We start from the raw sequence: 25,124 nt of genomic DNA, 5'->3' as shown, positions 1-25,124 counted from the left end.
TTTCTTTAATTCACTGCAGCGTCACAGGTAAATGTTTGAATTTCCTGGGATAGGCACGGCTCCTGAGTCTCTATTTCCCCCCCCCCTTCTCCTACCCTTTTCAGACTGCTGTGATTTCCCCTTCCCCCCCCCCCCCCAACATGAGAGAGGTGTTCTCAGTGCCACCCCCTTTCCCTGCTGGCTAGACAAGAAGCAGCAATGATGGCCTAGGGTGGAGTGAATTGGGCTGGGTGGGCTGAGCCAGACCACCTGGTGTCATGTGTTGAGATACCTCTGCCTGCCCCTGCTCCCCAGAATGGAACTGTCCCACTAGTCCATGATGAACAGCTACAGCCTCAGTGGGTAGGTAGAAGTGTCTCCCTGCTGTTGGAAAAATCATGGCATTGGGCTAATTTCATGATTTTTTTCATGCAGTCCATGAAATTATTTACACAGGGCCTTACTCATTGTTTAGGACACTGGGAAGTTGGAGCCAAGGCAACAGCTCTCTGCCCCCCCCCCCCCCCCCCGCCCCTTTCCCCCCAGTGAGGAGATGGAAACTTAGAGGCTCCACCAGTTCAGATCTCTTGGGTGGGGTTGTCAGATTGTAGTGTCAGGTCTCTTTATCACTCTCTATTTTCCTCTCAGCCTAGTGACTGGCAGCTGTTACCGCATTCTGGAGAAGCCCAGCATCAGCCACCAGAAGCATCGGGCCACACGGGAGGCAATAATGCATCTTCTTGCTGTGGCTCTGACTCACTATGACCACATGCTCAGTGAGTCTGTCACTTCCCCTTCCTGATGTGGGATCCCCTTGTGTATCCCCTGACCCTTTTTTCCCCTCCTCTGGTTTGGCAGGTGCAACTCTGAAGATCACACAGATGCTGCAGCACTTTGAACATGTAGCCCCAGTGTTTGCGGGCGCTGTGAGCCTGTGGGCCACGGAGTATGGCATGAAGAGCATGGTGGGAGAGCTGCTGAGGTGAGAAACTCTCCAAGCCCCTGCCCCCTCCATTCCCGGCAGCCTTGGGCACTGACTCTTTCTTTTTGCAGGGAGATTGGCCAGAAATGTCCACAGGATCTGACTCGGGATACTTCCGGAGTGAAGGGTTATGCTGCCTTTCTCACAGAACTGGCTGAACAAATCCCAATGATAGTGCTGTCAAACATGAGTGTCCTGCTGCATCTCTTGGATGGAGAGGTACTGCTTGGGAAGGGGCAAAGCACAACATATACAGGGGAAAGAATGTGTACCATAGTGGTGTCCAATCTTCTGGCCTGAAGATTGAGTGTATTTCACAAAGATCAAGGAGTTGCAATCAATATTTTGAGGCAGATTCTCTGCCTTGCTCCACTCCCTGCATGCTCTGGTGATGCGAACGGAGCAGGAACTACTGCAGAAAGTACCATGCTGAGAATTCTCCCAGCATAGGTAATATCCAACAGCAGAAAATTGGGGATGGGGGAGAGAACTGGCTCTTGGTTCTCTGCGCTTTTTTTGCCCTTCTGGGTGACTGTGAGGAGAGAAATCCTTTGCTAGGCTCAGGCAGAGCCAGCTAATCTATGCTGTTCTCACTGGGGTTCCCACAGCCAGGCAAGGAAGCAGCCAATAGCAGGGATGACGTGGGTATTTGCCAGAGGTGGTTTGTACCAGGTAAAATCATGGTTTGTACCAGTTTAAGGCATTTTCTATTTTAAAAACTGTTTCATTAATGCATGTCACATTCCACTTAGCTTTAGTTACATATTCAAGTTGCAGTTACATATGGCAATAGATTTGTAAATTTAATTTAGGTTTGTACAAATAAAAAGTAAAACTTCAGTGGGCATAATACTCCTATGTAATTATAATACTGAACATCAGAATGTCTATACTTTCCGGTTCAGTATTTTCTAAAGGAAGTTATGTGTTATGACTTATTTCAGTTTTCAATATTATATGAACAAAAGTTGAAAACATTTGATTATGTGGAATTGACAGTAATGCAGGGTTGAAGCATTAAAGAATCTGAAGCATGCAAAATTGCAGACTACCACCCAAGTCCATTTGGCCATACAGCATTCTGTAGCAGAAGACCAACTTTGACGTAGTGGATTGACTGAGCCTATTCCTCAGTTTTTTTGAATGGATGTATTCAAAGTTTGAAAAGATTTGTTTTGTACTTGCTGGATGGTGATGCAACTATTTTTCCTAGTTTAACCCGGGTTTAAGATGGTATTTACAGCATCCTGTCCTAAACTAGTTTTTCCTGAGAAATTGCCAACCCTGGTCAATAGAGCAGCCAGAACTTCTGTCTTTCCTCATCATGATGCAGCATTTGGCCAATAGGGGAGCTGCTGAGAAAATGCATCGGGGAAAAGAACAGCAGCTATTTTGGGGCTGCGGGGGAAGTGGTGCTCCCCATAATAAGGAACTTGATTTGCTTCTATTTAAACTGCAGGGTGTGGCTTACCTTCAGCTCATAACCATATACAAATTTTCTTAAGTCATTTCTCAAAGGCCACAAATGATACTCATTCCACGGATTGGGTGCTGCAGACCTAGGTGCATAGGAGGGCTGGGATACAGCCTCCTGGGCTCCGCTACACTTGCTTGTTGTCACACAGGAATTCTGTGATGGAGCAGGGAATTGAATTTGGGTTTCCCAAATCCCAGACTAGGTGCCATAAGCACTGGACCATCCTTGCTGTCTTAGCATGAGTCCTGGTTGGATGGGGGCTACAGGAATATGCCCTCCCTTCACTCCCAGTATAATGAAGTCATTTTCTCTCTTCAGAGCTATGTGATGAGAAATGCCATCCTGACAGCCATGGCAGAGATGTTGCTGCAGGTGCTGAGTGGAGATCAGCTAGAGGAAGCTGCGAGGGGTACTCGGGACCAGTTCCTGGATACACTGCAGGCCCATTTATGTGATGTCAATGGGTTTGTGCGCAGCCGTGTGCTGCAGCTCTTCACCCGGATTGTCCAGCGGAAGGTGAATCTCTGTGTGAGGAGACTGTGGGGTTGGCTTCGAACTGCCCTCCTGTGAAGGGAGGGGTGAGGGAGAACATCAGAGCCCAGCAAGAGGCCTGAGGAAACTTGGCTGCAGAGCCTTCCCAGAGTGAGGAATGAAAAATTGCATCTAACTTCTCCAGGGCTTCTGGGTAACCTCTTCAATCTGCTCTTTGCTGCAGGCACTGCCCTTGGCTCGGTTCCAGGCTGTGGTGTCTCTGGCTGTGGGCCGTCTCCAAGACAGATCAGTAACAGTGGCTAAGAATGCCATCCAGCTGCTGGCTGCATTTCTCTCAAACAACCCCTTCTCCTGCAAGGTAACCCTTCGTACTATGCTGGAATTTCTGTGCCTCCCCTGGGGCAGGAGCCCCCAGGGAGAGAGTGGTCACCAGTCTTTGGTTGTGGCTCAGGTTGGAGGCTCCCTTGCTTTTCCTCATATCCAGGTGCCCTAATATCTGGGCTTTCCATCCCCTCGTGCAGCTTGCATGTATGCCGGGGCATGGTATATGCCTCTTATTAAACTGGGGCAGGTTTTCAGAGTTTTGAGTCTGCAGTGGGGACTCTTCTTTGAGATCTTGGTTCAGACTTTGGGATCTTGCTCCACTGCATCCCTAGGTCATGGAGCTCATGCTGTTGCACACTCTTCACTTAGACTTCGTCCCAAACTGCTTAGCTTCACAGACAGGCAACCTACTGCAGCCCCCATTCTGGGAAGTGGACTAGAACCAGCTACTCAGCTTCCAAAAGCAGGTGTCTTCTACGGGCCTGGGGTACTTAAAGTGGGCGCTGAAAGCAGGCTGTGGGGGAGCAAGGAGGATCCTAAGAGTTAAGAAAATGGAGGATAGAGAGTGAAACATTCCCATTCTCCCCTCACATCCCCAGCTAAGCTGCATTGATTTGGCTGAGCCACTCAAGAAAGAGATGCAGAAGCTGCAAGAAATGAGGGACAAACGTACAGCAAAAACTGGTAATCTCCTCTTTTCCCCTTCCTAGTGGATATACTGTGCCCTCCCAGCAGGAGTTCCTGTGCACTTGCTCATACTCAACCTGTGTTGGCCTTGCCCCAATCTCGTATCCATTTGAGATTCTGTGGCCTTAGAGCATGGCCTAAAGCATCAGAAGCTTTCCATAGGGAGAGGGAGGTTTAGGAGGGGTAAGCAAAGGGAGTGGTGTCTGCCTCAGGGATCTAGAGAGGAGCATGCAGGACCCCAACCCCATCTCAGTCTAAGCTGTTTCCCTCACTTTAGAATAATGGGTCTGGATATCTGTATCATTCCCTTCCTCTGCCCTCTTTTCATAGCTGCACTAATTACCCCAGAGGAGGAGTGGGAGGCCATGCAGCCAGAGCTTAGGGCCACCATACATCAGCTCCTTCACCCATTGCAAGGAGAAGAGGAGGAAGAGACGCTAGAGGTTGAGGAGACTGCACTGAATACGGCTGAGCGCATCATACAGTTGCTGAGGAAGCTAAATTACAAGTGAGTGGGAGACCCTCCAATGGACCACAGTTGAGCGGGTGGGGCCTTCAATCTGGGGAAGAGGGTTACCCTAGGAACTTCCATATGTAATCATATTGTTAGGTGAGGTCTGAGCCCTGGGAAAGGGGTAACACCATATGGGAGATTGAAGACTTGTGTGGAAAGAACTTTGCTGTATACAGTAGGCTGGAGGTGCTGACAGGAGTCACTGTCCCACAGGTCCAGGGACAAAGCTGAGTGATGGATTTCTTAACTGACATACTCTCCCCACCCAGTGGATGATTTCTTATTGTGCATCATCTCTGTCCAGGCATGCTATCCGTCTAACACAGATGGCTGTGTGCCACTTCCATGGGATGGAGCCCTTCACCAGCAATTCAAGGTTGGAAGGTGACAAGGAAACCATGATCTTGGGCGTTCTGAGGACACTCTACACAGGTAGCTTTTCTGAGCCCACTAGTTTCTTGTCCTGGAGCCATATTGATACCGATACTATAGAGGTGAAACACTTTATATCCCTTTTATTCAACCCTGTCTCTGCTTGTATTGCACCATACCATAGTAGTGAGACTTCACTAACAGTGTGGTGAGAATCCAGCTCTAGGTCTAAATCTCCCTTTTGACTGCCTGGCTGAGCTGCTGTTAGATTGTGTTGTTCGGAGAGGGGCTCTTGGTTTAGGTCACCAGGGGTGAAGGGAAAGAGGTCAAAGAGCAGTTTCTCCTGGCCCCCAGCATTGTTTATGGGTCATTATTCTTGCTGTGTAGATTCCAACCTGGAAAACAATATCCAACATCCTTTGCATAGCAGTGGGGATGAAGACCCTGTAATAGAGGAGCAGCCACCATCTGAGCTGGTTAAGCAGGAGATGCTGGTGCAGTATCTGCAAGATGCCCACAGCTTCTCTATGAAAATCACGGAAGCCTTGAGCATGGTCAGCAGGATGATGTACAAAAGCTCTGTCTCTGGTAGGTTGGGTAGACACAGATCATCCTACACATTAAGATTTCCAGGGTCCTAAGCTTGGTGTATGAGAACTCTATTTTGGATATGTGGGAGAGGCCGGGACTGGAGTAGCCTGGACAGGTGCCTTGGGGGCTTGCCTACCTTGTTTACATTGGGCTCACAGTACCAGTCAAAAGGGTTATCTTGGGGAAAGTGCAGTCTTATGGGGAGAAGGGCTTCCTCTGGTATCTAAAAGCCTCAGCAAGCTTTTTAGGTAAATGTAGAGGATCCAGCCTCTTCATCCTGAAGGCTGAAAATATTTCAAAATGTCAGGTGGCCACAATCAATTCTTAGGGGCAGATTTTCTGCTTGGGTGGTGTTCAAGTAGTGGACACCCCCTGCAGCTCTCTTGTTGGGTGTTTCCTTCCTATAGACAAAGAGCCAGCATATCTGGCTTCTATGTTGCCACACTGCACAGTTCCCAGGTGTGCAGAGGAGCAAGGAGGAGAGTGGCTGGAGGTGCAGGCTATGCTGTGGCTAATCACAGCTGGTGTATGGCCCCTTGGAGCAATAGCCAGCTGGTTCAAGTTGGAACAGACCTCAGGCTGTGCTAAACCTGTGTAAGAGGTGGGGCGGAGAATCAGAAAGCTATAAATACTTGATTCTCTGCTGCTTCTCTTTTTTTCTTAAATCATCCTCTTCTCTCCCCTCCCCCCCACCCTTTTCTTCTGGTTTGCTGGGCAGCAGCGGGGGGCCACAGGAAGCATCTTTGCTCCCTGATCTCTGATGGAGCCAGTCAAGCTCTTATTGTACTCTGCCTGGGGCTCCTGTAGCCTGATAGAGAAAGAGGCTATGGAGCAATTGGATCAGTTATACCATTTTCTTGTACAACAGTGTGTGGCTGGCAGGCATGCTGCTGAGTAGCTGCAGTAGGGAAGAAATAGCAGCTGCTTTAAATCACTTGCTATGAAAAAAAATTGATCTGTTTCAAAATGCTTTTGTTCAAAAATTGTAGGCCATGGCTCTGGAAACGTTCTCAATTCATAATCAAATACAGGGTGGGTTTGTTTTTTTGTTTTTTTGTTCTGTTTTGGTTTTGGGGGGGGGGGGGGGGAGGTCATCTTTTTGGGCCACTGTTTGGACACTGCTGAAAGTGCTGTAGCAGCCACGTCTCTGCTCCACAGGGGAGGGGACAATAGTGTGGGGAGGGGGTGTCTTTTTTTTTTTTTTTTTTGTATGTGGGTTATGGGTTTGCTGGAAGAACAATGGGTGCATAATTTATTTCTTAATGAGGACTCTGGCCGAGACTATGTAAAGCTGAACTGACTTCTCTCTCTACTCCCCCCAGTGGTGCAGGAGGCCATTGAGTTCTTTGTGACAGTCTCGCAGTTTGGTGTCCCCCAGGCACTGCATGGAGTTCAAAGGATGCTTCCTCTTATATGGTCTAAGGAGCCAGGTATTAGAGAAACCGTGCTAAGCGCCTACAGAAGGCTCTACCTGAGCCCCAGTGGGGACTCAGAAAGGTATGGAACCCCCAAATCAGAGTCTATATCTCCCAGGAGGTGCTGTTGGAAGTGGAGTATGGACAGGGTCAAACTTCATACTGAGCTGAAATGCTAGTGGGTGCTGAGCTGCAAGGATGGTGGTGGGTGAGTGAAGTTCTGGGGTGCAATCCAGACCACTGAGGGGTTGTCATTGCCTGCCCTGCAACCTTGAGTGCCTTGCAATGTTTTGCTGTTGTAGCTATCCAGCTGGGCCACTCACAAACAGCTTGCCAACATGTAGGTCACATCCTGTGTGTATATAGCTGCAGCCCTGGTCCAGCAGCCAGTCAGCAACACTCCAGTCACACTCTGGCTTCCACCAGCATTGGTTACTACTTGCCAGATGTCCCCAACCCACTCCCAGTCCTGAAAACGTGTGTTCTGCACTGTCCAGCCCTCCCCTGGGCAGTTCAGATATTAAAGGTCCGTTGTCCCTGTAAAGGTTTGCTACTTTAACTGGAGTTACGAAACACTGGATTGATTTAGATTGAAGAAGATAGGATTTTAAGTAGAGTTGTCAAGCGATTAAAAAAATTAATTGCACAATTAATCGTCCTGTTAAACAATAATAGAATACCATTTATTTAAATACTTTTGGATGTTTTTTCTATATTTTCAAATGTATTGATTTCAATTACAACTAGGGCTGTCAATTAATCGCAGTTATATCACACAATTAACTCAAAATTAATTGTGATTAATTTTTTTAATTGCAGTTTTAATCCCACTGTTAAACAATAGAATGCCAATTGAAATGTATATTTTGGATGTTTTTTTTTTTTTTTTTTTTTTTTTTTACATTTTCATATATTGTATTGTGTGTTCTAATTTAAATCAAAATGTATATTTTTTTGTTACAAATATTTGCACTGTAAAAATGATAAAAGAGATGGTATTTTTCAATTCACCTCATACAAGTACTGTAGTGCAATCTTTGTGTGAAAGTGCAACTTAATGTAGGTGTGGGGGGGGTTTGGGTTTGTTTATTTATTTATTTTTACACACACAACTGCACTAAAAAATAAAACAATGTAAAACTATAGAGCCTACAAGTGCACTCAGCCCTACTTCTTGTTCAGCCCATTCTGAACAAGATAATGCTGCCCGCTTCTTGTTTACAATGTCACCTGAAAGTGAGAACAGGTGTTCTCATGGTACTGTTGTAGCCGGCGTCGCAAGATATTTATGTGCCAGATGCACTAAAGATTCATATGTCCCTTCATGCTTCAACCACCATTCCAGGGGACATGTGTCCATGTTGATGATCGGTTCTGCTAGATAACAATCCAAAGCAGTGCACACGTTCATTTTCATGATCTGAGTCAGATGTCACTAGCAGAAGGTTGACTTTCTTTTTTGGTGGTTCGGGTTCTGTAGTTTCCGCATCAGAGTGTTGCTCTTTTAAGACTTCTGAAAGCATGCTCCACATCTCGTCCCTCTCAGATTTTGGAAGGCACTTCAGATTCTTAAACCTTGGGTCAAGTGCTGTATCTATCTTTAGAAATCTCACATTGGTACCTTCTTTGCATTTTGTGAAAGTGTTCTTAAAATGAACGTGTGCTGGGCCATCATCCGAGACTACTATAACATGAAATACAGTAATTCCTCGCTTAACATTGTAGTTATGTTCATGTAGCCTCACACTCTACAAGTCAATACAGATGGAGGGAGGAGATGCAGCATGGCAGAGAGAGACAAAGACACACCGTGCGTGTGAGACCGAGGGAGGGAGACACACACATATTGTGTGTGTGAGAGAAAGGGGCAATGCCCCTTTAAGTATGCTGACTCCACTCTAAGTACACTGCCTTTTTAAGTAGATCAACAAGTTGAGACAGTAGCTGCTTCCAGCAAGCTCCCTCTGTTCCGAGCCCTGTCGTGTCCCCCCTGCTCTGTGGAGCTGGGGGAGGGGGACACGCTGACATTAGCACCCCTCCTTCCCCTCCTCACAGCAAGCAGGAGGCTCCCGGGAGCAGCTCCAAGGTAGAGGGCAGGATCAGCACAGGGCAATGGGGGGAGGGACAGCTGAACTGCCCAGCAATTGATAGCCTGCTGGGCGGCTGCCACACAGGGAACTTAGGGGAGCTGATGGGGGAGGGGGGCTGCTGGTCCATCCTGATTCCAAGCCCCCACCAGCTAGCTCCAACAGGCTGCTGTTTCTGCAAGCAGTGGACAAAGCAGGCGGCTGCCAAACAATGTTATAAGGGAGCATTGCACAACTTTAAACGAGCATGTTCTCTAATTGATCAGCAATGAAACAATGTTAACCAGGACGACATTAAGTGAGGAGTTACTGTATATGGCAGAATGTGGGTAAAACAGAGCAGGGGACATACAGTTCTCCCCCAAGGAGTTCAGTCACAAATTTAATTAAGCATTTTTTTTTTTTTTTTAAACGAGCATCGTCAGCATGGAAGCATATCCTCTGGAATGGTGGCCGAAGCATGAATGGGCATAGGAATGTTTAGCATATCTGGCACATAAATACCTTGCAATGCCAGCTACAACATTACCATGCAAATGCCTGTTCTCACTTTCAAGTGAGGTAAATAAGAAGCAGTCAGCAGTATCTTCCATAAATGTAAACAAACTTGTCTGTCTTAGCGATTTGGCTGAACAAGAAGTAGGACTGAGTGGACTTGTAGGCTTTAAAGTTTAAACACTTTTTTTTTTTTAATTTACATTTGTAAATTGCACTTTCATGACAGATTGCGGTACAGTACTTGTATGAGGAGAATTGAAAAATACTATTTTTTACAGTGCAAATATTTGTAATAAAAATAATATACACTTTGATTTCAGTTACAACACACAATACATATGAAAATGTAGAAAAACATCCAAAATACACCTCTACCCCGATATAACGCAACCCGATATAACACTAATTCAGATATAACGTGGTAAAGCAGTGCTCCAGGGGGGCAGGGCTGCGCACTCCGGTGGATCAAAGCAAGTTCGATATAACGCGGTTTCACCTATAACGCGGTTATATATCTATAATTTTTTTTGGCTTCTGAGGGCAGCGTTCTATCGAGGTAGAGGTGTATTTAATTTCAGTTGGTATTCTATTTAACAGTGCGATTAAAACTGCGATTAATCACGTGAGTTAACTGCGATTAATCGTCAGCCCTAATTTTAAGTGAATTCATGTATGAGGTAATCAAGTCAGAAATGGTTACACGAGAAATAAAGATAAAACACTTTCTAGTAGTTTAAAACTTAACAAGCTAGACTTGGTTCAAGGTAACTTCCTTACCATGTGTTCCTAGCAACATGGGTGACCAAATTCTCAGGTCAGGATTTCTCTACCCCCCCTCCCCCAAAGTCATGGGTTGCTTTCTTTTTCTTAAGTGAAGGAGAGAGCTTGGGGGTTTTCTGCCCCTTTCTTGTATAGTCCAGTTAACCTTTGAAGTGGGTTCTTCTGAGGGTTACCCCTCAAAACAAAGTTTATTCAAACTGTAAAGAAGGCCACATGGAGCTTCCTTCACTACCAGACTCCATGTTCTTTCTTTCTTCTCACTTATGTTTGCTGAAATGCACATTTGCTTTGTCTCTTGCCATCTCTTCTCTCTCGAGGAGCCTGTTTACGACTTATATGTAAATTCAGGTTAATGCACGCTTTTTGTTCAGGATATAGCTTTGTGGTTTTGACCCTCATTCATGACTTTACAAATAATATTGCTACATATATTTCACCATGGTGTTATTGAACAGAGTTTTATTTTTCAAATACTTCACAAGGCATACTTTCTACAAAGATTATTACAGTAGTGTGTAGGCTATGAATACAATGGTACTTTTGGTCAGTGAGTCAGTAAGTAGAGCCCTGCAAATCTGCAGGTATCCGCAGACCATTTCCGCAGATAGAAACGTGGCTGCAGATACAAATTTTGTATTCATGCAGGGCTCTGACTGTAAGAGCCGGGCAGGCAACTGTGAGGAACTGTGGCACGGACCCTCCACCTGCCCTGGTCAGGGATCTGGGGGACAGGGACAGGAGCCCGGGGGCTGCTCAGGTCCCCCACCCAGGACAGATGGAGGGTCCACTGCAGCTCCCTGCAGCTGCCTGTCCACCTCTTACCGTGGCTGGGCTGTGGCTCTAAGCTGCTCCCTTCCCCAGCCAGAGCTGGGTAGGGGACAGACGTGCTGCCAGCTGTGGGGAGCCTGGGTCCCTCCACCTGCCCTGGTCAGCTCCGGCTGGGGAGGAGGGTGACTCGAAGCCGCAGCCTGGCCACGGTAAGAGCCAGGCGGGCAGTTGTGGGGAGCCATGGCGGGGACCTCCCCCCCTCCCCCACCCCCCCGTACAGCCCAGCTGGGGAGCTGTGGCAGACCCTCCACGTGCCTGGCGGGGGTGCACTCAGAGCAGCCCGCAGCCATGTCCCCGCCTGGCCAAGGGCAGGTGGAAGGTCTGCAACTCCGGCCGGACTCCCCACAGCTGACCGCGCGACTGTCAGTAAAGATGCTCTTCCTTCTGAGTCATTACCTACCCTTGTGCAGTTCTAGGATGCACTGTGCTGCTGGATATCTTTCCATTCCCATGGGACCTAAAACAGATGTTTTTGCCCCATCCTCATGAGATCACTGCATGTTCCCTAATGCTTTTTCTGAACCTTACTGTTGTGTTTATATTCTCTGTTCTGAGAATGGCTTTCATGTGAGCAGCTCTTGGTTTGCTATTCCCAGATGTTTATGTATCCTGCTGGGAGACGGGGGTGCATGCACACTACATTTCAGGGACTGGATTGCTGTGTGTGGGATTTGGATCTGGGAGGTAGTTGCATGTAAATTGCCTTTTGTTTGCTTATCTCCTGTACAGGGCCAGGGCGGAGAGGCTGGTGCGGTCTCTTTCCCTCCTCATGGTAGATGCATCGCTAGGGACCATTCAGTGCTTAGGGGAAATAGTAAGTACTAGTCCCACCCTGTATCAGATTCTGTCCAAGATTTTGAGCCTTTGTCCTGCTCACTGTGAAGGGTTTGACTTGCTGCTGGTGCCTCCTTGTGGCTGGGCTTGGCATAGCAGTTTTCTCCCCACTTGGTGTATCCTGCCAAAGCTGAGGTGAGCAAACTACGGCACGGGCCACATCCGGCCCGCGGGACTCTACTTCCCGGCCCCTGAGCTCCTGCTCCGGGAGGCTAGTCCCCAGCCCCTCCCCTGCTGTTCCCCCTCCCCCGCAGCCTCAGCTTGTCCGCCGCTGGCGCAATGCTCTGGGCGGCGGGCTGCGAGCTCCTGGGGCAGCGCAGCTGCAGAGCCGGGGCCTGACCCGGTTCTTTGTGCTGTGCTGGCTCTAGCCGGACGGCGTGGCTGTAGCGCCGCCAGCCACCAGTGCTCCAGGCGGTGCAGTCAGGGAGGCAAGGGGTGTTGGAGAGAGGGCAGGGGAGTTCGGGGTGGTGGTCAGGGGCAGAGGTGTGGATAGGGCTCAGGGCAGGGAACGGGGGTTGAATGGGGGCAGGGGTCCTGTGGGGGGAGGGGAGGAAGTCAGGAAGGAGGGGGTGGAATTGGATGGGGCAGTCGGGCAGGGGTTCCAGGGGCGGTCAGGGGACAGGGAATGGGGGGTTGGATGGGGCAGGAGTCCTGGGGGGGGGGGGGCCATCGGGGGCGAGAAGCAGGAGGGGTTGGATAGAGGGTGGGGCTGGGCCACGCCACGCCTGGCTGTTTGGGGAGGCACAGCTTCCCCTAACCGGCCCTCCATACAATTTTGGAAACCCGATGCAGCCCTCAGGCTAAAAAGTTTGCCCGCCCTGTGCCAAAGGCTGCTCTGCCTCTGTGGTGACCTTGGTCCTCTGGCCAGGCCGCTTTAAGGTCTCTATTCTTCCAGGGTAGTCCATGAACAAAAAGCAAGTGGAATTAACCCAAATAAACTGCATTAATAAGAAATGGACAGGAATAATTCCCTCTTGGTGTGCGTCAGAATCTGTCCCTCCCTTCCTTCAGGGAGGGGCCTTTAGGCACTGGTCATTTGGGAAGCTCCCTTGTCCTTCAGTCTAGGGTTTGTATACCCCGTCATATCACCGTAATCTAGCCATCCCAATAAGATCCCCTCATGAGGGTGTGAAACATGTCCCACTTGCTGTATTCTTGCATCCCTAGTTGTTGTCCCCTTTCTCTCCAGATCTCAGAGTTTGTGCAGAAAGATGAAATAAAGCCACCTGTGGTCCACCTGCTCTGGGAGCAGTTCACTAAGAAATCACAGTGTTCATCACTGGAGCGCCGTGCTGCTGTCATGCTGCTGGGGATGATGGCACGGTGAGCCCATAGTTCAGGTCTTTCTGTATAAGTACTGATCCTGTGAAAGCAAGGAGTCTTCCCAGAGTTGATTATATACGCCTTTGTGGCGTGCAGCATCTGGCTCTAGATTCTGTGGCAAGGTCCCTGATTTCTGCACAAATGGATCATTCAGAAATGAATACTTGAATTAGACGTGGAAATACTGTGTCCCACCAGCCCCAGATTCTCTAGGTTGTTAACTTTATACTGAATTCCCTGTGTTCTAAGCTAGGCTACCCTCCCTTTTTTATGGTATGTTATACTACAGTTCTGGGTACCTAGTTACAGCTGCATTGTATAGATGGGGGAAGCTACTGAACTGGGGTATTTGAAGACTTTGGCATTGCAGGTGAGATGTATCTTTCCATCCCCACTTTGGTCAGGGCAGGAGATGGATTTACATTTTGGGACATGGGGAGTTGTTCTTTATCTCCCAACCCAGTGACCCTTGAGAGCACATACCTGCCCCCACTGGTCCTCACATCCACTACTGCATCGGCCAGTGATCCATCTGGCAGGTGTTTCCAGAGTTCTTGATGTTAGAGACTGGAGAATCCCCAGTGAGGTCCATGTAGTGCACCCTTCATCCCAGGGGCTGCAGCCAGATCATGTCACAAGTGTTAAGTATAGATCCTCAAAGATATTACTGCTGCACAGCCTTAGGGTAACTTTCAGCAGCATTTGCAAAGCAGACTGACCCATTTTTTTTCACAGGAGGTTAGGAGGGAGCAGAACTACCCTGAGCTGCTGGACTCTGTTCTCCTCCTCTTCCTCCTCTTGTAAGAATGATGTCAGCTGCTGCCTCTTCTCCCTTCATTACCCAAAAAATCTTCTCTGCTCTTGAGGGGGAGAAGATGTTTGCAACATTATTTCAGCTATAGCGATGCATTGTCCAGCTTACCTTGTTTCAATGCTGCTGGCCCCCCACCAGAGCATATGTAATACCCACCTCCCTGGAATTTGGTTTACTGTCTCTCAGCTGAGTCAGAGATGTCAGTTGGCAGCTGTTTCCTCAGGCTCAAGTCCCTCCTCTTCCCTGGGGCACAAAGTAAACTTTGGCTGTTTTCACATATTTGATGTAAGCTTTCAAGAGCAACCCTACCTAATCGCATGTATTTCCCACTAACTGCCACTCAGGGGAAAGCCAGAGATTGTGGGCAGTAACCTGGATGTTCTGGTGATGACTGGGCTAGATGAGAAGGTAATTGAAGACTATCGCCTCGCCCAAGAAGTATGCAGTGCCATCTCCAAACTTGCCAGCAGCAACAAGGTAAGGCTAGTACTTTGCAAGTGAGCTCCCCAAAACCAGAAATGTTGGGCATCTTAGATGAGCTGCCATTGTTAGATCATCTATCCTTGAGCATCTAATTAATAGGAAAATAGGTATTTATCAAGTCTAGGTCCACTCATCCATATGATGCCTCCACAATGTAGACTGGAAGATGTAAGTGGAACCATTTCTGTCCATCACTGGCAAGGTAAAGCTAACTACATTTGGTGGAAACTAGGACAGCAGATTCTCCGATTGTTTTCCCATCAGTGAGCTTCCAGAGTGGTAATTGAGCTGGAGGCCAGCTTGACCAGCTGGGGAGTCTGTTCCTTCAAACCATGTGTCGTAAACTCTCATAGCATCAGGTTCAGACCTTTGTTTATATTGGTGGAAGAATCACATTTAAAGTTTTACATGTAAAGGGAAGGTCAAACAGTGCAGTGGACTGGCTCAATCCCCAGAGAATACAGCAAGTGAAGTGGTCCCTCATAGGTGGACACTCAGGTGTCTGCAGCCCTAGACTCAAGAATTGGGACACAATAGAGCTTTTTGCTCCCCAGACCAATACAAAGGCTCCCCGATTGCTATCTAGTACCCTTCCAGAAGAAGGTGATGCAATGGGAGAGCCCATCTCATATATGGCCAACCAGATTGTTGAATGTGTTTTTGCTCTGTCCTGCCCACAGGGACATCCAAAAGGTTTAGAAAGGGCTTTAGTGATATTGAACACCCTTTGCTGACCCAGGAGGCCTTGATTTTTTTTCAGATCCAATCAGTCTAACATCCAGTCTACTGATATTCTGTCCTATGGAATCTATCTTCTGACTTAAGACCTTGTTTTACATTCAGACCCAACAAGCTCAGACTGGCTGCTTGGACTTTGAAAACAAACATTTGAAAAAGAAAAATTAATCCTCTGAAATTGTGAATAGGGGCTGTCTTCTACAAGGAAGTCTCATTCAGACACTGGTGTAGACAGAAAAGGGATATAGCTAGCCTTGCTAGTGGTGGACAAAACCTATAGTATGGATCTGTTGATGTGTAGTAAGGATCCTTTCATAAACTAGCAGGATAAATCGGGATTTTTCATGTAGCTCTGTATATTCCAATTTGTGGGTAATGTGCTGACCGGTACTGCCTAAGCGTGGAACCTTCTCCAAGTAATGCCTATTGGAGCCCACATGCACTCCCTCCTGCCCATCCCCTCAGTGTCTGAATATTGAGTTCAAGGCTCTGCGCCTTTCATCATCTTAGTTGCTTCCAACTGCAAGCACCAGATGGAAGTGAATTGCTCCGAACCTTTGGATCCAGGGTTTTCTTCTACCTTAGTGCCTTGTCAGTTGTAGTGTTAAATAGTTAGATTTTTTTGGTTGGGTTCCGTGGGATGGCAGATCTGAAAAAAAGATCTAGGCAGGAAGCTTCAAGAGATTTTTGCTTCCTGCCTAGTGGTCTTCCTGGCATCTGATGACCCTGTGAGATGTCTTTAAGTGCCTCCGAGAAGGCCACTCTTCTTGGTGTTCCATCTGTTGGATCTTACCATGCAGAGCACATAAGGAGAGGCAGAACTTATTGTAGGTGCACCTTATTAAGGCAGCTCTCACTGCTAAGCCTTCTAGTTTTGGCTGGGATGTCTTCAGATCCTAAGGCTAAGGGGGTCTGTGTTGGCATGTACTGCATCATCAAGTAAGGCTAAGGTGCCTAAGAAGTGGTTGGGGGTCCTTGTTGTCTGATTTTGTTGAAGTTCCACATTCTGGAGTAGCGTCATAAAAATTGTGATGAGTTGTTCAAATCCACACCAGCCCTGAAAGAGAGGAAGCTAGGAAAGGGCCCATTAGTGTGAAAGGCCACAAATGAAGGGCTTAGGCTGGAGAAGCAACCCCTGATTGGAAGATGACACTCAGCTGAGCAGGTATGGGCTGGGCTAGTATAAAGCTAGGAAGGTGGCAACAGAAATGGAGGCAGTGAGGAAGTCTGCAGCCCCTCTGCATTAGAGGGGGAAGGAGGGAACCCAGGGAAAGAGCAGGACCTTGGGAGCCTGGCCCGAGGGAAGGGTGTACTCAGAAAAGAGAATGGTGGAGAAGAGAGCATGTGGGAAGTGGGTAGGAAGTAGGGGAGGGAGAGAGCAGCAAGGTTGGGGACTGCACAGACCATGGCTGCATCTTGTAGGGTTCCTGGGTTGGAACCCAGAGTAGTGGGCATGCCTAGATTCCCCTACCAGCCAGTGACAGAATGGCAGTACCTGGACAGCAGGTCCAGTAAAACTAGCCCGGAAGGGGGAAACCTCACAGTGACTTGGCCATCAGGCCAAGTTACAAAGAGGAAGCTGAAGGTCCTGGAGTGAGAGGGGGGCCACAGAGTGAGAGAGAAGATGATGGGTTGAGAGACCACAAGGGGAGTTGTTGGACCTGGGAAGAGAGCTATTCCCCAGAGCAGCCAGGAGGAGGTGCCACCTATGGTGAGTGGAGTACCCTGTGACGTGGGTCCTTCTATGAAAGCTGCTAAGGCACCATCTGTTCAGACTGCAGCTAAGGAACCTATATTTAAGCTGTCCTGACTAATTTCCATTCCAAAGAAGACTAGGTAGAAAATGGCCAATATTAGCAGTGCTAGGTCCTGTGGATCAGTTTTGTTGTATCCTTAAGATTCAAATCTGTTTTCTACAGTTTTTATGGCTATAAGAGCTGAGGTGGTTCCGCAATCCCCATGCAAGTCCAGGATTACAGACAGAAAACTTTCCCCAGATCCACTGACGCATATGTTTTTAGTAACCCCAGCACTGATGTTGGATCCAAAGAGGACATTTCACCGTGCTGCATCTGATCATTCATCTGGTATGAGTGAGAGATTGCTTGGGGATGGGAAGAGAAGGACCATGGTGGTTGCAAGATCTAAATCCGCTACTCTTGAGAAGTGGGTAGGAGAGAGGATATTTTGAGGTTTTCCCCAGAACAGTTTTTCCCTCTTCCTTCTCCTATGACTCCTGCTGGGTCACCAGACAGACCTTTTTTGCCTTTCATTTCTCTTCTATGCCCCTCCCTGCCCAACAGTGCTGTTATCCCTGGTAAGAGCCATTGTGGCTCTGAAATCAGACCTACAATTATAAGAGGATCAAGATGGATTTAGAAGACCTGAACAGTCTGTTTGTTCCACCTAGAACTGTTTTCCTGTAACCTTATGGATAGTTTGTATATCCTTATTTTATAGATATGTTTCCAGATTACTGGAGAGACTGACATTCCTGGGCAACATGGCCTTACTGGACCCCACCTGAAGAGGTGTTTTGGGGTTTTTTGGATCATCCACAGTATGGGTTGGGCGGTGAGGCCCTAGCTGAAAAGGATCCAGTCAAAGTGATCTTTTCAGATCCAATGTCCCCAGATCCATCTTCAGCCCAAACAATAGTACCAGACACATCCTCTGAGGAAGAAGAGGAATTGGTCCCTCTCCTGGAACATCTGGGTCCAGTTGCAAATCCACCAGAGTTGTATCCTGATGAAAATATGAGCATTGTTTCTGCTTTGTCTCCTTCAGAGGATGAATCACAATTCCATGAGTTGGTGGACTGAATGGCATCTACTTTGAACTTGCCTTCTGTTATTGAAGAGATATCGTATCCAGTATTTGACATCTGAGGAGCAGCTTTGAGAAGTATGATGTCTGCTTATTTTGGATACACTTTCAACCTGCTAAAGCAGTTTGGGCTGCTTCTGTTTCCTGCCAGTCCATCTCTAAGAAGGCAGACAAACTGTGAGCTCCCACGTGGGCAGTTTCATATTTCCATATTTACCCTATGCCACATTCTTTGATGGTTTCAACAGCAAGTAACAGATTTAAGTCTGGTCAAGTCCATACTGTTGCTGATAGAGAAGGGAAGACGTTGCCTTTCCAAGGAAAGTAATATTCAGTGATGAAGAAGAGAAAAGAGTAGCCAATTACCAACCGTAATGTCCCACTACCAGTTTCACCTGCGTGGGGGGGGAAATGACTGTTTTTGTTTTAGAATTACCAGAGGATCAGAGGAAATTTGCTAATGCTATCCTCTTAGAAGCTCAGAATGTGGCAAAACGAGTCCTCAGGGCTGCTTTTGATACTTCTGGCTCTGTGGCTAGGGCTTTAGCATCTGCTGTCACCTGTAGGCATGTATGGTTAAGATTTTCATTGGCTGTGGATGCTAGATTTTAAAGTTGAAGATCTTCCTTTTGAGGGTGAGGGTCTGTTTAGTAAGAAAAGGGGCAAACTTTTGGAGAAACTGAGAACAGATAGAGCAGTATATCACTTGGTCTCCTTTTAGTAGTAAAATATAAACCATCTACTGCTTTTCACTACAGGAGGCAATTTTATCCACAATCATCTTCATATTTCTCAACAGCAACTGCAACACCAGTAACTTACTACTTCTCAGTCTCAACAAAAGAAGTCTTTTAGGCCCGGACCTAAGTCAAAGCAATCGGCTTTCTCCTCTTCATTGAATATGGCTTGTAGATTTGATGTGAGGATAGAGATTTGTGGACCAACTTGCAAAATTCCTTTCTACCCTTTGTTTGGAGACAGGCCAGACCATTCTGCAAGCAATTGGAGGCTTACTTCATTGGTCAATTAGAAATAATGGGAAAGGATTATGCAATACAGTTCAAAATACTATCTCCTTTCAGTTCTTCCAACCTTCCCCTTTTCAGGGAACCATCTCACGAAGTTGTTCTTCTGTCAGAAGTTCAGGGATTGCTTCTGATGGGAGCTATAAATGAAGTTCCCAAAGATCTATGGGATTCAAGTTATTTCCTGGTGCAGAGAAAAGATGGGGCTTTTGCCCTATTTTAGATATAAGGAAGCTGAACACATTCATCTGGAAGTTTCGGTCCCAAATGTTAACCCTAGCCTCAATCATTCCCTCACTCTCAAGCATGGATTGGTTCAAAGCTCTCTAGGATGCATATTTCTATTCAGCTCAGTCATCAGAAGTACCTCTGTTTTGTCGTGGGACCGACCTCTTCAGTTTGAGGTCCTAGGGTTCTTTCTCTATGGTGCTAAGGGTCCTTACAAAGTGCCTTTCAGAGGTAGTGGTATATCTTAGAAAAGAGGGTGTCTTTGCTTATCCATATATTAAAATGATTAGCTGGTAAAGTAGGCTTTGCACACAGATCTGTTGACTCATTCAGTTTAAAGCTTCTCTTCTTACAGATTTAGTACTGCTTACAAATGTCAAGAAGTCTATTCTCTGTCCAACTCGGAGAATCATCTTTATAGGATCAGTGGTGAACTCTGTAGCAGGAAGGATTTTCCTTTCAAAGGAAAGATTTCTGAAGATTGGTAGTTCTCAAACCCAGATATTAATTTTCACTTTGGGTCATATGGCAGTGACTATTTATGTTGTTTGGTTTGAACGTCTCTGAGTCCAGTGCAAAATTGGTTGGCTCAAATTTACAAACCAAACTTGGATAAACTTCATATGCTAGTCACCATGCCACAGCACATTTTAGATTTTTGATGTGATGAATGAACAGAACTGATGTTTTGAAGGGAGTTCTGTTCAGTCCTCTCTCGCCATTTGTCACAATAACCTCTGATGCATCAGACCTCACTGAGATGGAGACCTCACTGAGCCCTCTGACAGTTTTGAGATCACTGGCTGTCCCAAGAAAAGAATCTGCACATAAATGTTTTAGAAGTGTGGGCAATTCATCTGGCTCTCAAATCTTCTTTTCTTCCTCATCTAAGGGGGAAAGTTATGCAGATAGTGATGGACAATACAATGGCTGGGTTATGTCAAGCAAAGAGGTGCTGATTCAGCTCTGTGTGCTGAGGCAACCAGTCTGGGATTGGGGCATACCACGAGACATCTGTCTGATGGCTCTGCATTTAAAAGGGGAGAGTGTTTGGTAGATCGGGCTCAGCTGAGGGAAAGCTCTCAGATGCACAAGTGGTCATTAAAGGACCTGCTTATACAGAGAGCTTCTCCAGTTGGGGTTAGCTTGTCATGAATCTTTCTTTTTTACAAGCAGGTATAACAAAGTGTCATCTTTTTTTTGCCCAAGAGTAGTCAGCCCATCTCAGATGCTTTTCTAATGCATTGGGGAGAAGGCCTTCTGTATACTTTCCCTCCTTTACATTAATTCAGAAGGTGAGGAAGATAAGACTGGACTGAAGATAAGACTGGACAAGAGGAGGCTGATCCTGGTCACATCAGCCTGGCAAGGATCAGCAATGGTATACAGACCTGCTGTCAGGGGAGATGTACAAACTACTTCCCTTGTCTCTAGACCTATTGTCTAAGCAGCATGTAGAATTCTTCATCTGGATTTCCAGTCTGTTCATCTAACAGGCCTGGACTATTGGACTCTGACTAATACACTGTGAACCAACAAGGAACAGGATATCACTTTACTCTAGAAAACATTGTACGAGAAAATATTATCACTTGAAATGAGCTAGATTTGTCTTTTGGAGATGGGGGGAAATCTTGCACTTACTGGGGGATCAACACCTGGTGATTGATGCATCAGCGACAGATCACTCTCCCGTCGACTCCTGTACTCCACTGGATCAAAAAGAGTAAGGGGAGTCGATGGGAAAGCTATGTCAACGGGAGCCATGTAGCGTGGACCCCGCGGTAAGTAGATCTAAGCTACGTCTACTTGAGTTACACTATTCACGGAACTCAAATTGCATAGCTAGATCAACTTTTCCCTGTAGTGTAGACCAGGCCTAAGTCACCAGTTACATTAACTATTCCAAAACATAAGGAATAAAAATTGTATCTAAAGTCTAAGCAGTTATCTAATTTATCTAAGAGTGTGCTTGGCAGCTTTGTTTGTCTTATTTTGATGGTAGATTGTTTGTGCATGATATGATTAAAAGATTTCTAAAGCAGTTATCTAGTATGTATTCCCCCTTCAGGGACCTAGTTTCCACATGCAATCTTATTTTGGTCTTATCTATGCTTATGAAGACCCTTCTTGAGTACTTGGTAGTGTTATTTATTTATCTATTAAGATTGTGTTTATGATTGTTTATAACATCAGCCAGAAGGGTAAGTTAATTTCATGCATTGATGGCAGTCCCACCTTTATTTAATTTATTTATTTATTATAAAGATAAGATGGTTTTTAGACCTGATCCCAGTTTTTTATCAAAAATAGCATCTGAGTTTCACATAGGACTATAAATTTATCAGTGTTCTTTCAGAAGTCACATGCTAATACTGGGGAATCTGCTTTAGATACTTCAGATGCTAGAAGAGTTCTAGTGTATTATTTAAATAGAAATAAAGATTTTAGGAAGTTTTTTGGGTTCTTTATTCCTTATGTTAAGAATCATATGGGTTATCAAGTGTCTTTTCAAACTATTTCCAGATCGTATCCTTGAATATTACAAGTTAGCAGCAGTTTCTCTGACTACTAGTGTGAGATCTCATTCTACTAAGACAGTGGCATCGTATTTTGCTGGTTTTAAACATGTTTCTGTTGGGGAAATCTGTAAAGCTGCTACTTGGAAGTCAGTTCATACGTTTACTAAACATTTATACTTTTAGATTTGGCTTCCAGAGCGAATGCTAGGTCTGGTAGAGCTGTTCTTCAATTGTTATTTAATTAGGACTCTGTGCCCATCTCCTAAATTCTTAGCACTGCTTGCCAAATTAAACATAAGTGGGAATGTATCCAGAGCCCCTTGAAGAAATTAAGATTGATTACTTGTAAATGGAATTCTTTGAGATGCCTGCATACTTGCACTTTCCACTTGCCTTCCCCCCTTTCTCAGTCATACCTTAAGTCCCCTTTCCTTCCTCTTTCCTCCCCCCCCCCCCAATCAGTGGTATGAGGAACTGAGGTGATAGAGGGTGGTGTGTGTGTGTATTCCATAATGTTCTATGGAAATGTGCTTATGTGTGTGAATATAAGGTAACTGGAATAGGCTTTATGCAAAAGGTCTCTTGTAAGATATCATTGCAAAGCTTATAATCTACTGAGTGTGTTCATTCTATTTGTATGCATGTATCATTCTTGTAACTAGAAATATGAAGTATAACTCTGAAGTCCTATTGTAATTATGCAAAGTGTGGGCCATTAATGGTGGCTTGGAATCTTGATGGCTCCTATTGACTAGGACAATTGGTTGTGAATGGCTCTGTTTACTTGCAAACCTTCCTGGGTACTTGCAGGCCAGCCCTGGAAGAATGAAGGCTGGGGTCTCACAGGACATGTGACCATGCCACATGATACTGGAATCCATCTTAAACCTGGTACTTTTCCATTTAGAAGGAGGGGTGGGGACCCAGAGAGACAAAGGATTCCCACCTTTTGTCAAAGCTATAAAAGGGGGTGGAACAGAACAAAAAGGGTCCCAGTCATGAGAGAGCCCCTGCTTTTCCCTAAGATGCCTGCTGGAACTAACAAGGTCTGTACCAGGGGAAAGGATTGGGCCCAGACTAGGAAGGAGTCTAGTCTGTGAAAGAAGCTTATTGAAACATCTCTGAGGGTGAGATTTACCAATAATCAGTTTCTTATTGTATTAGGCTTAAACTGCATGTTTTCTCTTATTTTGCTTGGTAACTTACTTTGTTCTGTCTATTACTTGAAACCACTTAAATCCTACTTTTTATACTTGATAAAATCACTTTTGTTTGTTAGTAAACCCAGAGTAAGTGATTAATACCTGGGGGAGCAAACAGCTGTGCATATCTCTCTATCAGTGTTCTAGAGGGCGGACAATTTATGAGTTGACCCTGCATGAGCTTTATACAGAAAAAAATGGATTTATTTGGGGTTTGGATCCCATTGGGAGCTGGGTGACTGGGTGCTGGAGATAGGTGACCTGCTGAGCAGTTTTTGGTTAAAGACTGCAGCTTTGGGAGCGTGGACCAGACCTGGGTTTTTGTTGCAGCAGGCTAGCGTGTCTGGCTGAACAAGGCAGGGTTCTGGAGTCCCAAGCTGGCAGGGAAAATGGGCTCAGAGGTAATTCCAGCATGTCAGGTGACAGTCCCAAGGGGGTCTCTGTGACCAAACCCGTCACACACACATGCATACACACATATATAGCCTTGACCTTGGAATGTTTGTGAATGCTATGGGGAGTGGTGGTGGAAGGGTGGTGGTGCATGTGTACTCCAACAGGTACTGTGTAGAGAAGGTTCCACCAATAAGCAGCCCTGGTCAGCACGTTGCCCATAAGTGTGAATATGTAGTCATCTTGAATAGGGATGTAAATATCAGTTAAAAAATTTAACCAGTTAAACTATTAATTATATCGGTTAACCATTAACCGAGGTAGCTCCGGCAGGCCTGGTGGCGCCAGGGCTGCTCCAGCTTGGCCGGAGCTGGGGGGAGATGCTTCAACCCAGCCCAGGAGCTCCAGCCCAGCACAGGGCTGCCAAGGTTAACGGTTACAGTTGATTAACCGGTAAGCCTAATGCTTACCGGTTAACCTTTTACATCCCTAATCTTGAAGAACTCCAGTTATAAGTAAGTAACGTTCATTTAGAGAAGTGGCCCATCCACAGGGAAAACTGCTTCCTCTAACCTCCATTATAAGTTGGCCTATGCCCTGAAATATAAGTTCCTTATCTCTACTTAAGTTCTTGGGGGAGAGAGGTTTTCAATCTAAGTTTTTAAAACTAGTATTCAAAAACAGTTCAACATTTATATGTTGATAGGAATATCTGAACCCTTGGCCCCGATATAATGGAACAATGAGCTTTTTATCTTTTAAAATGGGTTGTCTTTTTAACTTAATTGTTCATACATTAAAGAGTGAATAGAAATACTTGATCTACCTACTTTTCATGCGCAATAGAATTCTCTGCTCTGGAGACTGACTGACTGGGTTACCTATGCCATAAATGAAGCCTTGAGAAACTCAGTGTTTTAGTGCCAAACTTTCCTCCCTATATTAGCCTCACAGCCCCAGTTGGTTACTTCTGTGCCACAGCACACAGCTTCTCTCAGCAGCTCAGCTTTCTGGAAGGAACTAGGGCAACAGATGGCTGAATGCTCATAGCAGCTCTTCCTTCCTTCCTTCCTTCCTCCCTCCCTCCCTCCCTCCCTCATTGATACTCCAGACCTGGATTGTGACTGTAGGGATATAATTGTAGCCAACTGAGGCTATATCTCCCACTGCTGGAAACTGATTTTCTTACTTTCCATACCCCAAACAATATGCTTATGTGAATTGAGCATCTAGGCAGCTCCAGATATGCTCATGCTATTCTGGCCATGCTTGGCTGTTCAAGTATGTCAGACTCCCAGCCCAGGAGTAACTCCTCTCTTGCAGCTTACTCTCTCCCCAGCTCCAGGTTCCATGCATACAGAATGGGCATTTGGTTTCACTTGTCCAGCTTCTGTGCTGCTGTCTGTGGAAACTGCTTCTTTCAAGCCCCCAAAATGGCAAGGGGGAGGGTCTACTATATCCTTATAATAATATGACCTGGACTGGTGTCAGTACTCCAGGTGAAGGCATTCTATTGATTTTAATATAATAGCATTAGAATATTTTCAGCATTTACATGTCTTAGCATGTACCCTTGTTCACCTGGTTGGAAAGCAGGATCAAGTGGTACTCCAAGGGAATAACTGATAGAACAAGCTCAAAAGTAAGATTGGCCATCTTGGCTTGGAAGCTTCCTTTGTTGGCCTATAGCTGCAGTCTTTCTGCATGATG

At 46.1% G+C, this 25,124-nt stretch overlaps 1 protein-coding gene across 1 annotated transcript in view; it reads left to right on the top strand.

Annotated features, from left to right (window-relative positions):
- The window catches only part of NCAPD2 (non-SMC condensin I complex subunit D2), a 76,658-nt gene that overhangs the window by 8,216 nt on the left and 43,318 nt on the right, over positions 1-25,124 (top strand). The window contains exons 6-18 of the mRNA XM_065412071.1: positions 628-755; positions 838-961; positions 1,033-1,180; positions 2,757-2,954; positions 3,154-3,288; positions 3,854-3,938; positions 4,272-4,449; positions 4,760-4,887; positions 5,215-5,415; positions 6,741-6,915; positions 11,756-11,840; positions 13,050-13,183; positions 14,342-14,474. Of these exons, the coding sequence (XP_065268143.1) occupies positions 628-755; positions 838-961; positions 1,033-1,180; positions 2,757-2,954; positions 3,154-3,288; positions 3,854-3,938; positions 4,272-4,449; positions 4,760-4,887; positions 5,215-5,415; positions 6,741-6,915; positions 11,756-11,840; positions 13,050-13,183; positions 14,342-14,474 (1,852 nt within the window). The remainder of the gene's footprint in view (positions 1-627; positions 756-837; positions 962-1,032; positions 1,181-2,756; positions 2,955-3,153; positions 3,289-3,853; positions 3,939-4,271; positions 4,450-4,759; positions 4,888-5,214; positions 5,416-6,740; positions 6,916-11,755; positions 11,841-13,049; positions 13,184-14,341; positions 14,475-25,124) is intronic.

This window comes from Emys orbicularis, chromosome 1, assembly GCF_028017835.1.
Source record: "Emys orbicularis isolate rEmyOrb1 chromosome 1, rEmyOrb1.hap1, whole genome shotgun sequence".
Lineage (NCBI taxonomy): Eukaryota > Metazoa > Chordata > Testudines > Emydidae > Emys > Emys orbicularis.
Note: the sequence above shows the minus strand (reverse complement) of the source record. Positions and strands in the feature narration are given on the sequence as shown.